General features: G+C 54.3%; 1 protein-coding gene across 2 annotated transcripts in view; it reads right to left on the bottom strand.

Moving 5' to 3' along the window:
* Positions 1–8,542: 8,542 nt before the first annotated feature.
* SBK1 (SH3 domain binding kinase 1) overlaps positions 8,543–15,361 on the bottom strand; it is a 47,659-nt gene continuing 40,840 nt past the window's right edge. For both annotated transcript variants that reach the window (XM_046665503.1, XM_046665504.1), the window contains exons 2-4: positions 14,583–14,815; positions 12,943–13,145; positions 8,543–12,158 (exon numbers count right to left, since the gene is read on the bottom strand). In XM_046665503.1, coding sequence (XP_046521459.1) covers positions 11,334–12,158; positions 12,943–13,145; positions 14,583–14,808 — 1,254 coding nt within the window. In that variant the 5' untranslated portion in view covers positions 14,809–14,815 and the 3' untranslated portion in view covers positions 8,543–11,333. The remainder of the gene's footprint in view (positions 12,159–12,942; positions 13,146–14,582; positions 14,816–15,361) is intronic.

The following is a 15,361-nucleotide window of genomic DNA, read 5'->3' as shown; positions in this document are numbered from 1 at the left end:
AACCTTCAAGGGCTCCCTCCTGCGCTCCAGAGAGAATCCAAGCTCCTGATGGGCTACCAAGGGCGGACCATCTTCATCCCACTGAGGCTCCCCTTACTCAATGATGCTGCAGCTGCGCTAGTCCAATTTCTCCCCACCCCCTTCTCTGCTTTTTATTTTTAAAATTTTCAAACATAGAAGAGCCGAAAGAATGATATAATGATCACTCACATAGCAATCCCCTGATTCAGTAATTACCATTTTGCCATATTGCTTTGTCTGTGTGCATGTATTTTGCTGAAACATTTGAAAATTAGTTGTAGACATTGTGACACTTAACCCCTAAATACTTTAGCATGAATCTGCTAAAAATAAGGACATCTTCCTCTAGAGCCCCATCCCATCATCATACCCAAGAAATTAATAGTGATTCTCTAACGAATGCACAAAGATACACGCACCCCTATGTTCATCACAGTATTATTCACAATAGACAAGACTTGGAAGCAACCCAGGTGCCCATCAAGGGACGAATGGATAAAGAAGATGTGGGATTTATACACAATGGACTACTACCCAGCAATAAGAAATGATGAAATACGGCCATTTGTGACAACATGCATGGGACTTGAGGGTATTATGCTAAGTGAAATATGTCAGAGGGAGAAAGTCAAATACCGTACGATCTCACTCATAAGTAGAAGATAAAAACGACGACAAACAAACGCATAGAGACAGAGATTGGATTGGTGGTTACTAGAGGAGAAGGGGGGGAGGGTGAAAGGGGTGATTAGGCTCATGTGTGTGGGGATGGGTTGTAACTGGTCTCTGGGTGGTGAACATGATGTAATCTACAAAGAATTCTAAATATGTAACAATGTATACCTGAAATTTATATAATGTTAGAAACCAATGTTACCACAATAAAGAAAAAGAAAAAAGAAAAAAAATAGTGATTCTCTACTATCTTCAGTACTGAATCCACATTCAAATTAACCCAATTATTCCCCAAATGCGTTTTATAGATGTTTATTTTCCAAATCAGGCCCCGGTAAAGTTTGTACACTGCAGTTGGTTGTTGCGTCTTCTTAGTCTCCTGTAGTCTAGAACAGTTATTCACAGTGAGGTTTGGGACCACAGCATCAGCAGCACCTGGAACCTGTTAGAAAGGCGACTGCTACGGCCCCACGCTGGACCTCCAGCTGCAAACTCTGGAGGCAGGGCCCAGCAATCTGTGTTTTAACCAGCCAGGTGATTCTTGTTCATGCTCAGGTTTGAGAAACAGTGGTAGAAGAACCGGTAGAAGAGCCCCCACATTTCCTTGCTCCACAATGTCTGCTTTTTGAAGAGACCAGGTCAGTTGTCTTCTAGAATACCAAACATTCTGGATTTGCCAGATTCTTCCTCATGGTGTCACTTACCTTGTTCCTCTATCCTTAAGTATTCTTTTTTTTTTTTTTGAGGAAGATTAGCCCTGAGCTAACATCCGCTGCCAATCCTCCTCTTTTTTGCTGAGGAAGACTGGCTCTGAGCTAACATCTGTGCTCATCTTCCTCTACTTTATATGTGGGACACCTTCCACAGCATGGCCTGACAAGCGGTGCCATGTCCACATCTGGGATCCAAACTGGCAAACCCCGGGCCACTGAAGCAGAACATGCGAACTTAACCACTGCACCACCTGGCCAGCCCTATCCTTAAGTATTCTTAAGCAGCCAAGTTAGGAACTGCTGTGACAAACTTCTGGCCTCAGTCAGCAGAGCTCTGAGACCCCTCTGAGTCCTTGAAGGATCCTCCAGGATCTTCATGGAGCTCCATGGCTGGGTCCTGGGGTCAGGACCATAACAGACCCCATGGGTGAGCTATTAAGAAAGAAACTCCTCTTGCCCCATTGCCATCCCAGGAAGGGAACCAGCAGTGCACCTCCAAGGTCACTCAAGGGAAGTCACTTTAGATTGTTTGCCCCAGGCGTGGGAGGGGAAGCTGATGAAGGCAGAGAAAGTTGCGGCATCTTCTGAGACTAGAAAAAGATGAGACTGGGGACCCCGGAGAGAGAATGGCTGCAGGGGGCATCTCTGAATCCTCCCAGGACAGCAGGACCAATATACAGGCACATGACCCTCATATTCCAGGGACCTAAGCCTCCCTCAGTTCCCTGGTATTCCATAAGGCCCAGGATTTTTGCATGAATTATGCATTTTAAAATACAATTGCCCGATTGCCCTCCAAAGAGGTAGGTACAACTCTGTGAAAAGCAATTTGGCAACATCTGTCAAGAACCATAAACGTATTCGTGCCAATTGACCTAGAAATTGTACTTCTGGGAATTTATCCTAAAGAGCTAATCCAAAGAAAGGCAAAATTATGAAGAATTTCGATGCAAGGTCATTTGTAATAGTGAGAAATTAGAAGTAACTCAAGTAATTAACAGTAGGAAAGTGGTTAAGTAAATTAAGGGACATCCACTCAGGAGGACACTAACACACCATTAAAATGACGGTTATGAGGAGGCCTCTACAGCCACTTAGAAAATGTTTATGAGACAACGTTGAGTGAGGAAAAAAAGCAAGACACAAAACGTTAAACAGGTGTCTTAGGTTCCATTTGGTTGTGACAGAAAACCACTCCAAATTGATTTAAAGCAAAAAGTAGATATATTATAGGGGCTTAGAATATATCACGAAATCCAAGTACATGAAGCCGGCTTCATGTGCACAGGAATTTAGAACCAGAAAATTGGCACGTACATAGCCAGTTACCTTCATGATCATCTCTTACTTTTCCTCTCTCCTTTTCTCTGTCAGTTTCCTCTCTCTCTCTCTCTCTCTCTCTCTCTGTCTGCAGTCCTACTGTGACAAAGAAATCTGGTTCCTTTTCTTCTTGGGTACATATTTCCCAGCCTCTCTTGCAGTTAGGTGTGGCCATCACTAGTTCTTGCCAGTGGAATGTGAGTGGAGGGTGTGTCCTACTTCTGGGACTAAGATGGTTGAGAGTAGATCACCCTTCTCTCTGTATTGTTTGCCATCCGTCAGTTGAGGCCCCAGGGGGAGCAGAGCCGTAAGGCAGAAGTTTCTGAATCACCACATGGAAGAGCAGACTGTTATGTGAAGTGACGACCTTCTGTGATGTTAAGCCACAGAGATGTGGGGTCTATCTGAAACAGCAGCCAGCATCGCTACAGCTAACACAATGACTTTCTCCACTTCTCTAGGCTCATGACTAAACGTAGCTGCCCCACAACTTCCAAGTTCTCATATTTTTGATTTAAGTGAATATTGGCTGGCTTCTCAATCTCAGTTCTAAACCTCTAGGAGACAGGCTCCAATTGACCCAATTTGAGACAGCTTGAGTCCACTCCGAACATGATCAGTTACCGTATGAACAGGGCAGTAGACCCCTGGCCCTGCCAGTGGAAGAGTAGGGGCCATTCTTAAAGAAGATGTCTACTGCAATATGCTCCAGTTCTTAAAAATACATATGTATGTAGAAAAGGAATAAAGAAAATCAAGGAAAAATATAAAGGCAGTTATCCCCTAGTACAGGAAGAAGAGACAAACGTGGGTTCCTGGCAATGGCGGAAGGTCAGAGACAGCAAGCACCAGTGTGCAAGCCCTGTTTCCAGCCTCTGATTGCATCCCATGGGCTATCATCCCACTGACCGCCGCAAGTCATATGTTTGATCCCAGACTCAAGAAAAGGGGCCGTCCTCCCGCCCGCGGTGGGAGGGCACTGCAAAATCACCTGCCAAAGGGCATGGGTACCGGGAAGGTGAAAGTGTGGGGGCCTAACGAAGGATCTGCCACACGCTAACCTGATTTTCCACTGGAGAATACCCTCTGTAGTTCAACTACTTTAGGTGGGGCTCCGCCCCCAGCTCAGGGGTGGAGCATGTGGTAAGGCTTCAGCCAATCAGAGAACCGCATTGCCCTGGCCGTGGTGATTGAATCAGCGATAGGCACAGCGTCCCATCAGAAGCAAGCAAGGGCAGCGCAAGCGCCAAGCGGGACAGGACGGCCGAGAAAGGGACTCTCGCTTCCTTCTGCTGCGCCTCAGACAGAGGATGCGAGTCGGCGCGGCTGGCAGCTGTCCTACACCACAAGGAGAGAGGAGGAAGTCCAGGAATAAGTCTACCCAGAGGAAGCAGAGCAGATGAGAGAGAAACCTGTCCTAGTGTCAAAGTTGAAGCCTCTGAAGTTAGTTCTACTTTCGGACTTTTCTTTTTCAAATCAGCCAGTCTTGGCTGGGTTTTCTGTCATTTGGGACCAGATGGGCCCAGAGGAATACACACGTAATCTCAGTCTCAGAAGTGAGCATCTAGTCCCAGCAGGGCTCAGTGGCTTCTAGGGATCGAGGTCACTTGTGTTGGTCAGGAGCTGCTATAGGGCGGGGCCCCATAGATCCTGGTGGCTTCAGGGGTCTTACAGATTAGATTTCTCTGGGTACCAGTCAGAATTCCTTTACTGGCAAGCAACAGACACCAAACTTAAATGGATTTGTGAGACTATTTTGACTTATGTAACTGAAAAACCCATTTAGATCTGATTTCAGTCATGGCCTGTGCTCAGATAATGTCATCAGACTCCATCTCTTGGCCCTGCTTCAGTCACTTTGTGTAGGTTTCATGCTTGGCCAGAATCTCCCCAAGTGGTGGCAAAGATGGCCATCAGCTGGTCCAGGCTTACATCCCACAAGCTTAGCAACTCTCATAAGAAGAGAACACTTTTTCCCCTAATGGGTGTAGAAAAAGGCCAGCAGCTGCCTAGTTCGGGTTCTATGTCCATGCTGGAGCCATATGCTATGGCTCAGGGGATGGAATGTGCTGGTTGACCAGACATGGCTCATGTGGCCACCCTATGGAGCCAAAGGGTGGAGTCAGCCCCACCTGAACCACATGGATCAACAACATGGAAGGGAAAGTGGGGGCGTTGTCACCTAAAGAAAGGGGAGACAGTGGGTGCTGAACAGCCAAAACTAGCAGACATTCACTACGTCTTCTATTATTCTTAGCATCCCATGGTCCTTATCACAACTGTAAATATAGCCCCAAATCCTCCACCTTCTGCTGTCACCCTCCGTGTACGTTTAACATCAGAACAGAATGACTTGAGCCCCCTTACTACATGCTAAGGACAACCAAGTCTTTCACAATCTCTCTGAGGATTCCCAGATTGGGGCTCACTGTCTCGAGTGAGGCCGTGCCCAGCCTACTTCTTTGTGTTTTCTTCTTAGCTTTTTTTTTTTTTTTAAAGATTTTATTTTTTTCCTTTTTCTCCCCAAAGCCCCCCGGTACATAGTTGTATATTTCGTTGTGGGTCCTTCTAGTTGTGGCATGTGGGACGCTGCCTCAGCGTGGTCTGATGAGCAGTGCCATGTCTGCGCCCAGGATTCGAACCAACGAAACACTGGGCCGCCTGCAGCGGAGCGTGCGAACTTAACCACTCGGCCACGGGGCCAGCCCCCTTAGCTTTTTTTTTTTTTTTTTAAGATTATTTTTTCCTTCTCCCCAAAACCCGCCAGTACTTAGTTGTATATTTTAGTTGTGGGTCCTTCCAGTTGTGGCATGTGGGACGCCACCTCGGCATGGCTTGAGCGGTGCTAGGTCCACACCCAGGATCCAAACCTGCAAAACCCTGGGCCGCTGGAGTGGAGCACGAGAACTTAACCACTCGGCCACAGGGCCAGCCCCTCTTCTTAGCTTTCTTGAGGGTATAACTGACAAATACAAATTGTATACATTTAAGGTGTACAACTTGATGTTTTTATATATGTGTGTATCATGACATGATCACCACAATCAAGCTAATTAATATATCCATCACCTTACATGGCTAGAATTTTTTTGTGTGTGGTGAGAACGCTTGAGATATACTTTCTTAGCAAATTTCAAGTATACAACACGGAAGGTTAATTAGATAGCCTCCTTCTTGGCTGTCCCTGTATGCTCATGGCCTCTGGAGCCACCAGCCTATTTCTGCCCTCCTTTGGCTCCAAATGGAAAACCCTGCATCCCTGCATTGCCCCAAAGCTCCAATAACCCAAGGCTGGGTGGTGAACATTCTCCTCCCCTCAGCTGCCAGTAAATATCTCTAAATTATTTTTCTTATGCCCACATTTCCACCCTGAACCAGGCGCTAGATGGGTGGGAAGGGCTTTATGGTTTGAGAGAAAGAGATGCCATTTGAGGACACTCTCCCTTGGTGGTGTAACTTGATTAGACATCTTTCACCCTGTGGGAAGGGTATCATGGGACCTTTGAGGTTGCCCCTTCCAACACCCTTATCTTGGCATGCTTAGCTGTCACTTGTGAGGAGTTGGGAAATTTGCATAGGGCTCAAGGAGTGTCTTGGGGAAAAAAGGAATCAAGAATACAGTCCCTTCTCTTCTGAAGTCCAGTGTTATAGGAACCTTTTTGATGGACTGAGTCAGTCTAGACTGAAGACCATGGGCAGAAAAGGACACTAAGTGCCCTCGAGAAAGAACTCGCTATGGTCAAGGGGAGATGACCCAGACTAAAGGGAGGGACCTAGGGGGTTAAAGAGGTTAGTCTGGTTCTAAAACGTGTGTGGGGGAGGCTGGAAATCTTTCTGGTCAAGCCCCTGTGGCCTGGCAGGACGATGGCTTTATCACCTCGGAGGATGCATGAGTTCGACGGCCATGTTGAGCCGCAGGCAGAAGCAACAACAGCGGAAAGCCAAGGCCCCCTAGCGGTGCGTGCTGACCTTCTCTGACACATTGGGAGTTATGAAGAGCTGATACCTGTGCACCAAGGGGGAACCAGGGATAGTTTGCGTTTGTAGATTTCCCCTCCACCCCTTAACAATTCACTAAAGTGTTCTGTTAACTAAAGGGATTGCTGCCCCTAGGTATCCACCCTTATCATTGCAGGCAAGTGGCGGACATTTCCAAATGACAGTTTCCATCAATTTCTTGGATAGGAGTGCTTCCCCCTCTGATCTAGTCTGGGTGGAATTTTTTTCTTCTTCTTTTCTTATTTTTTTCTCACTCTTTTTTTACTTTCTGCCATCCATTTCATAGTTAATTATATAACCTATTTGATGTCTGTTTTCTTCTTTAGAAAGTAAGCTGCAGGGGATGGGGATTGCCTTGTTTATTGCTGTGTCCTCAGCCCCTAAACAGCATTGGGCATTCATTCATTCGAAACATCGTTATGGAGTGCCTGTCATGTGCCTGGCCCTGTACTAGGTATGGGGGGTGGGGAGGGGAGTAGCAGTTTGCCAAACACCGATCTGATCTGGAACCTACAGCGTGGTGGGGAGAGATGAGAACTCACACGTACACGGTACTGCGAGTGGTGATGAGGGCTCAGTGGACAAGGAAGCAGGGTCGGGGAGTCTGCTCCAGGAGCGTTCTCTGGTCTGCTGACATCTGAGCAGGGACCTGAAGGGGAAAGGGACGGGGTTCAAGGGAGACCTGGGACAGTCCAAGACGAGGGTACAGGCCCTGAGGGAAGAGCATGCTCGGCTCTCCTAGAGGCCAGTGTGGCCTGAAGGCAGTGCAGGCAAGGCCAAACGATGAGGCCGGGACCTTGGAGGCCACTGTAAGGACTCTAGCTTTGATGTGGTAGAATAGGGAGCTGGTGCAGGGTTTCGAACCGAGTGAGAGATCTTATCTGTGAGAAGACTCACTCTGGCTGCAGTACTGAGAAGCCTGAAGAGGCTCAGGAGAGGGAGCCGGGTGAGCAGCCAGGAGCCACTGCAGTAAGCCAGGCGAGGGATGACTGCGCAGGGGTGAGAGTGCTCAGGGTCTGGGTAGACCTGTATTTGAAGGCAGAGCCAACAGAATTGTTCTGTTGACACAAGTAGGTAATTAACAAATGTTTGCTGAATGAATGTTGAATCATGACACTCCCTACAGCCACCCACTGCTTTAGAACTTCCTCTCTGCGTGTTGCCTCAGTCTGCAGCCTCTTCCTACCCGGATATGCCCCGATGCCAAGGGAACTCTGAATCCTCCGGTCTCCATCTTTGGGGAGCTCCCAGCTCCTCCAAACCTGATGAGCTTCCCAGTTGTATCCTTCCCCAGCACCTGGCCTTGTATATGGGTAATGTCTCTCTCCATCATTAGATTGCTAGCTGCCCGAGGACAGGGGCCTCATCTGTCCTGCTCACTGCTGTCCCTCTGGTCCCTAGTAGGAAGCCCGGTACACAGAATGTGCTCGGTAAATATTTCCTGACTGGTGACTGCATGAATCGGCATACTCTGTTCCCCTGGGCTTCTGCTTCTATTTCCTGCCCAATCTGAAGGGCTCCAAGCTGACGCTGGCCTCTAGGCCAGGGACAACTCCCTGCCCCATCCCCCAGAACCTGGTTCCTTATTCCCTTTACACTCAAGCCCTGGCCTGGGCCTACTCTAGGCCTGAGAGGTCACAGGAGGCCTGGAGTAGCTGCCCTTAGACTCCGCAGATCCCACTTTAGAACATCTGTCAAGTTTTCAGTTTCTAGAGTGATTCTGTGTGCCCACCTTCCTACCCTGTAGCTGAGACAAGACAGCCACCCAGTGGTAATTTTTCTAAACTTTTGTTTATTTTATAGCAATTGTCATTAGAGAAGTAAATAACACATTTAAAAACCTTCTCAGGGCCAAAGGGTGCCAGAGTATTTACAAACACATGGTGGGGAATGGTGGCAATACACGAGGGGCTGGGATTCCAGCCAAGCCCTGAACCGGGCTTGGACTCTGATGCCAGCCACCGGGGCTGTCCTACCGGCCACAGCGTGGGCTCAGGGAGCATCGGTGGGCCCGGTGGGAGACCCTCTAGTTAACCTGTGGCCATGCCTCCTGCCCAGGGGGCTCCCTATACCCCACAGGCCAGCTCAGCGGGGCCTCTGGGAAGCACCAAAGGACAGGGGGCAGTGTGGAGAGCACAGGGCTGGACCAGAGGTTGGGGATGACCCGGCCTGCCCGGGGTGGGACACACACACAACATCACACACACACACACACCTTCACAGAGAATCACAAAGGGGGAGTTTTTCTGTGTGAGATTTTTATCGTCTAAGTCTTCATGTTTACAGTGTTATTAATTTTTTGCTATTTATTTCTTGTTTCTTCGACAGTGACATAAACTGAGGTAAACTTCTGTGACCAACACCTCTCCTAAGGGGCAAAGGGTCCCAACCCGACCAGCAGAGGTGAGGCAGCAGCAGTGGCCCAGACAGCGAAGGAGCACACCTGGTTCTGGTTGGCCGTCGCTGCCCCTCTGTGCCTCTGACAACAGGGGCTGGACTACAGAACTACGGGCCCTTCCCAATTCTAACATCCTAGCTACTACGACAAGGGAGAAGCTCCCACACAGGGTCTTAACAGAGACAGAGAGAGAGGGTGCGCGGCCAGGGATGTCTACTTGGAATCTCGCTTCCTTGTTATTGCAGGAGAGATAGGATGTCGAGAGGCCTAAGGCAAAAGGAGAAGTCGCGTCTGGGAGAGGCGCCCAGATGGGCTCAGGATGAGCTCCAGGGGAGCCTGGGGCAGTGATGGGGGGCCTTCGCAGAGACTTGGCCCTTGGTGGGAGGAGGGGTTTGCTACTTACCTGGCGTGTGAAGAGCCCCAATGCCCCTGGGGAGGGGGGTCTCCAGAGGGGAGGGCACTCCAAGGAGAGGGGTCCAGGCTCTGGGACAACCGCACAGTTTGTAAACTGGGCCCGGGCAGGGCAGGGGGACCTATAGCCCTTTTGCGCGGTGGGAATGAGAGGCGAGTAGAGAGGTGGGGGCTCCGGGCCAGAGAGTGGTCAGGGCCCCCTCTAGTCAGCCTGGCCTATCAGGGAGCACCCTCAAATGGCCTAGAACCCCAGGAGGGACCCTGACAGATGTGGCCTGGGATGGTGGATGGGGCACTGCCAGGCAGAGGGAGCAGCCTCACCCATGCTGAGGTTATTGCGGGGTCCCAGGCCTCCACAGAGAGGGCAGGGGTCATGAGGGGGCGCTGGGTGAGTCTGTGTTGCTGCCTAAGAGCCTGAACCAACCTGCAGGTGCCTCCCTGCCGGGTTCCCTGAGGGGTGTGGTGAAATGCAGGCCTGGACGCCCTCTGGCAGCCGCCTGGAGAGAATCCTGGGGCCGGGCAGAGTTGCGGAGGTGTCTGGATGCAGTCACAACACACAAGGCTCCACGCACACACGTGCACTCTACTCGCGCTCACACCACACACACACCTATCACACATTCACCCCTCACATTCCCACGCCCCCGTTCTCATACCCACAGCAGCACACTCCAGTGCCAGAAACTTGGGAGGCAGGGGATGGGGTCAGCCTGAGGCTGACATGTTCGACTCCAGCAGAAACCCAGGAGGAACTCCTGGCACAGATCACCTCCCTGCCTGCCAGAAGCCCCTGTGTCGGGGCCGAGGTGGTGAGGACCTGAGAGGTCTCCTGGGTCTGGAAAAGGTGTGGCCATAAGGGGAAGCTGGGCCATCCCTGGGCTCTGCACTCACTCCCCCGCCCTAGGGATGCAGTGCAGCTGAGGCTCCTGCCCTGGGGGCCCCTCTGTGTGGAGCTGTCTGGGGGGGTGACAATCCCTGGGGAGCAGGGGGACGCTACTAGAGCCCCACCTCTCAGCAGCTGTGTGGCCCCAGGCAAGTTGCCTCCTGGCAGGCTCAGTGTCCTCATCAGGGGAATGGGCTGTGGGGGTCACTGGATTCTCGGGGGCCTGTGCCTGCACACTCTTCTGCAACACCCAGACATCTGCTACATTTTGCAGGGGGCTTGGCCTCTCCCCTCCAGCCTCCTAGGAAAGGGGCAGGACGCAGCTGAGCAACACCCCTGCCCTCAGCACCTCGCCCTCCTCCCAGCCAGTGCCTCAGGCCCTAAGCCCCTTCTCTGCCCCAATACTTCAGTTCCCTTCTGTGCCCAGGGTGGAGTGGGGGGCGGGGTGGGGTGCCAGGAGGGCAGGACCGGGGGCGGGGCTGCGGGGTGATCTGCCAGGGGGTGCAAAAGGCTAGGAGCAACTAGTAAGGGTTCAGGGTTCAGGGAGATGTCAGGTAGTCTGCCCGCAAGCTCCTAGGTATCAGGGGGGCCTCTGAATCCTCAGGTCTGTGGGGCTTGGCTCCTCTGGGCCAAGCCCCTGCTCCACAGGCCGGGCAAGAGGTCTTTTGGTGGCTATTTCACCAGCCCGCCGCCGACCAGGCGCCTGGGCCGGCGGTCCAGCCTAGTCTACCACTACTCCCTCCCGCCGCCGCCGCCGCCGCCGCCGCCGCCGGGTTGGGGGAGGGCGCTGCTCACGAGGGCTGCTCGGTTTGGCCGCGGCCGCCACCCCGGCTTGGAGCGGGCCCAGCGCGGCTCCCCGCGCCCGGCCTGGCTGCGTGCACGGCGCCCCGGCCCGAGGGCGGCGGGGGGCGGCTCAGACGCAGATCTCGATGGCCGTGGCCAGCACCACCTGCCCTTTGCTCTTGTCCGGGCGGCCGTCGGTCCTGCCCGGGGGCCCAGGGGGCGCCAGGTCGGCGTCGGGCACGGGGACGGGGACGGGCACGGGCACGGGCCCGACGGCGGGGGCCGCGGCCCGGGAGCCGCTGCCGCTCTCGGTCAGCACCGTCCGCTTAAGCGGCGCGGGCGCCTCGAGGCGCAGCGGCCCGGCGGCCGGCAGACGGTCCCCGGCGGCGGGCTTGCGCGCGCGGTGCGAGGGCCGGCGCCGCAGCTGGGACGTGAGCTCGTGCTTGAGGAAGCGGAAGACCTCCTTGGCCGGCCCGCGGCGCTCGGGCTCGAGAGCCAAGAGCCGCTGGAACATGCGCAGCGCCGGCTCGGTGAAGCGGCGCCACTGCGACGGCAGCCCCGGCAGGCGGCCCCGCTGCCAGCGCACGAACTCCTCGAAGAAGGCGTCGGCGCCCGAGGCCGCCTCCCAGGGGAAGTTGCCGGTGAGCACGCAGAAGATGAGCACGCCAAAGGCCCACACGTCCACGCCCGTGTCCACGGCGAAGCCGTCGGCGCGGCCCGCCTGGCACACCTCGGGCGCCGTGTAGGGGATGGTGCCGCTGACGCGCTTCACGCGGCAGCCCACGCGGCGCGTCATGCCGAAGTCGGCCAGCTTCACGCGGCGGCACTCGCGGTCGAACAGCAGCACGTTCTCGGGCTTGATGTCGCGGTGCACCAGCTGCCGTCCGTGCATGAAGTCCAGCGCCAGGCCCAGCTGCTGCACGCAGCGCTTCACGGTGTCCTCGGGGAGCCCCACCTGGCGGCCGGGCCGGGAGAGGGCGCTCAGGGACGCCCGGTCCCCCGCCCTCGCCCAGGCTCGGGGCTCAACTTCCAGGGCTGCCCTGCACCCACTCCCGGAGCTCTCGTCCCCGCCTCGGCCTGGGCCTCGCCTTCCTCCTGGGGCCCCGGCCCCGGTGCGAGCAGCAGCTGCCCTCCGCCATCCCACCCGCGCAGCTCCGGCTCCCTCGCTAGCGGGGCGCTTTTCATCCCTCACCCTTTTCCCCAGTAACTGCAAGAACCGATGGGCCAGGTGCTGTGTTAAGCGCCCTATCCCGCGCTGTCTCAACTCCTCCCAGCGGCTACTGTTAGACCCATTTCCCGCACAGGGACGTTGCGGCTCTGAGAGGCCTTATCGCTTATCAAGTAAGCGGCAGAGCAGATTCAGGCCTGGCACTGGAACCCCCCTCGCCCACCCCCGCACTCTCCTCACTCCAGGGCACCTCCTCTGGGAAGCCTCTGGTGGCCCTGCCGCCCCCCTCTTCTGCCCCCACCAGTTCCTACGCAGCTGCAGAGGAGGCGCTGTGGGACTTCCTCCTGTCACCCTGGCTGTTTCCTCCCGGGTGCTTATCTCGGTCTATTATCTGGCTTCTGGCATGGCGGGGCGAGAGCAGGACCTGTCTTGTTCACCGTGTATTCCCTCCAAACAGTGACTGGCATACAGTAGGTACTCAGTCAATACTGGTTGATTAAATGAGTGGCCTGACTCACAGTCTAGGGGCCTGGAAAACCATCTCCCCTCCCTCAGCCGCCACCCCAAGTACCTGAGGAGGAATGATGTCAAACAGGTCTCCGGCGGGTGCGTACTCCTGGGCGAAGACGTAGCAGTCCTCGGTCTCAAACACCACGTCGAAGACCTTGATGATGAAGGGGCTGGAGGAGAGGCTGTTGGTGATGCTCACCTCCCGCAGGAAGTTCTTCAGCTTGGTTTTGCTCTTGTTCACGAACTTCAGTGCCATTTTTGTGCCTGACGGGGCAACAGCCAGGGTGGTGAGGACCCCTGCTCCCTGCGCTCCTGTACCTGATACATACCCCTGCCTGTCTGCACAGCCTGTCCTCGCCACAATGGGACCCCCAGTGGGTGCAACTGTCCCCGTCTGACATGTGGGAAACTGAGACCCAGTGAGGGGACGGGACTTGCCAAAGGCCATGCAGCAAGTCAGGGGCCAACCTGAGTCTTCTGCACCCAGCCTGCAGCCCTCAGTGAGGAGGGCCTGCTGCCTTCTCCACCCTCTCCCGTTTTCTTCCGGACACACTCTATGCTTTATGTCGCTTGTCTGTCTCCCCAGCTAGAAGGCAGCTCCGGGAGCACAGGATCCTTTGTCTTGCTCACTGCTGCATCTCCAGTGCCTACAACAGAGTCCAGCGCATGGTAGGTGCTCAACGAGTGTTTGTGAAATGGATGAATGAATCAGACTGAAGTAGACACTGAGAGGTGAGGGTCTGCAAGGCACATGCCCCGAACTCTGCGTGGGCAGGCATCTGTACCCACCTGTGTGCACAGGTAGGTGACATACAGATGTGTGTGTGTTCACAGAGCACTCACACATAACAGTCCTGCCTTCAGCACTTCACATTCACAACTCACTCCTCATAATGACCCTATCAGGTGGGCACTAATGCTGCCCTATTTTACAGAGGAGGAAACCTAAGGCACAGAGAGGTTGTCACTTACCCAAGGTCACACAGCAAGCAAGAAGCAAAGCTCAGGTGACCCCATGTCCAGCGCTCCTCCTGCTGCCCTCAGTTGGCACAGAGTCCCCTACCCCAGGTGTGAGCAGCTGCGCCCCTGACTGCTGAGTGGGCACTGCTGGGAGCCTACAGTGTGGGGATGGCATCAGGCTCAGGGGTTAAACAAGATTCTGGAGCTGACGACTGGGTGTCGTCCTAGCTCAAACCCTCTGTTGACCTTGGTTGAGTAACTGAATCTCTCTGGGTCTCAGTGTCCTCATCTGAGAAACAGAGATGGCCACAGTGACCTCACAGGGTCATCTCCCACCCCTCCTTAAGCATGGTGCCCTGTTCCCAAGGACCCGGCCTCAGTTCTGCCCATCTCTTTGGGGTCAGCTATTGCCGACATGGCAGTGATTCCCCAAACACCACTGCCAGCCCTGACCTCTCCCCCTGAGCTCCACATGTCCCAGTGTACATCCCCTTGGCTGTCCCAAAGCACCTCAGTGGCCCCAAAGCAGCCCACCCTTTAGTCTGGGCACTCTGCCTCACATTCCTCCCTTGTCCCGTCTGCCTGCTGCTCTCCTCCCTGGGCCACGTCAGGCTGCATCCACTCTACCTGGGCCGCTGTCAGCTCCTCCCTGCTCGCCTCCTGGCCCTGGCAGAGAGTGCCCCAGAGCCCCAGCCAAGACCCCACCCCAGCCTTAAAACCAGCGCCCCTGCAGACACTCACCTGTGCCCTTGTAGGCCACTAGGTCGACCTTTCCATAGGTGCCCTTGCCCAGCTCTCGGACGAGTTCATAGTGCTTGGTGACGTCGCTAGCAGCCAGCGTGCGGAGGGTCAGCGCCTGCATGTCTTCAGTGAGAAGGGGCACGCCTGCTCCCAGCCCAGGGGCAGTCCCTGGCCCACAGCAGGGCAGGGAGTGGGGTGGCTCGGGCTCTGGGCAGCCCACACTCATCTTCTCCCTATTGTAGGGGAGTGTGGCATGAAGTACGACTTTAGGCCAGGGCCTCCTCCTCCCTCCCGGTGCCCAGGATCCCTGGGCTGGGCCCAGATGCCAGCCCCAAGATGACCACGAGGGGGCGACAAGCATCTTTGCTGCATCACCATTTCCCAAAACTTCAGGGTCAGGCTTGAGCCAGCACTCCCTGGACACGGTCACTGCCCCCCATCCTCTGACTTGGGTACTGCCAGCCTGTCTCATGCCATCATCCAGACACAGTGTCAGGCATGATACTGACACAAAGACGTGCCATATACTGAGTGCGCGCATTCACAAGTATGGATCAGCACGAGCTGTTTGCCAGGTGCTGTTCAGAGCCCTGGGGACACAGCACTGAACAGATGGACAAGAATATCCCTCTCATGGGACCTACGTTATAGAGAGGAGATGGACCTAAGCACAGTGGACACATGAATTATATACTATGATAAAGGTGATATGGGCTATAGAGAAAATAAGGCAGGAGTGGGGGGTGTCTGAGGCAGGGGTCGCAGTATCAGATACCTCA

Source organism: Equus quagga, chromosome 7 (assembly GCF_021613505.1).
Source record: "Equus quagga isolate Etosha38 chromosome 7, UCLA_HA_Equagga_1.0, whole genome shotgun sequence".
In the NCBI taxonomy this organism is placed as follows: Eukaryota; Metazoa; Chordata; class Mammalia; order Perissodactyla; family Equidae; genus Equus; species Equus quagga.
The sequence above is the reverse complement of the archived record's forward strand: the minus strand, read 5'-3'. Positions and strand labels throughout refer to the sequence as shown.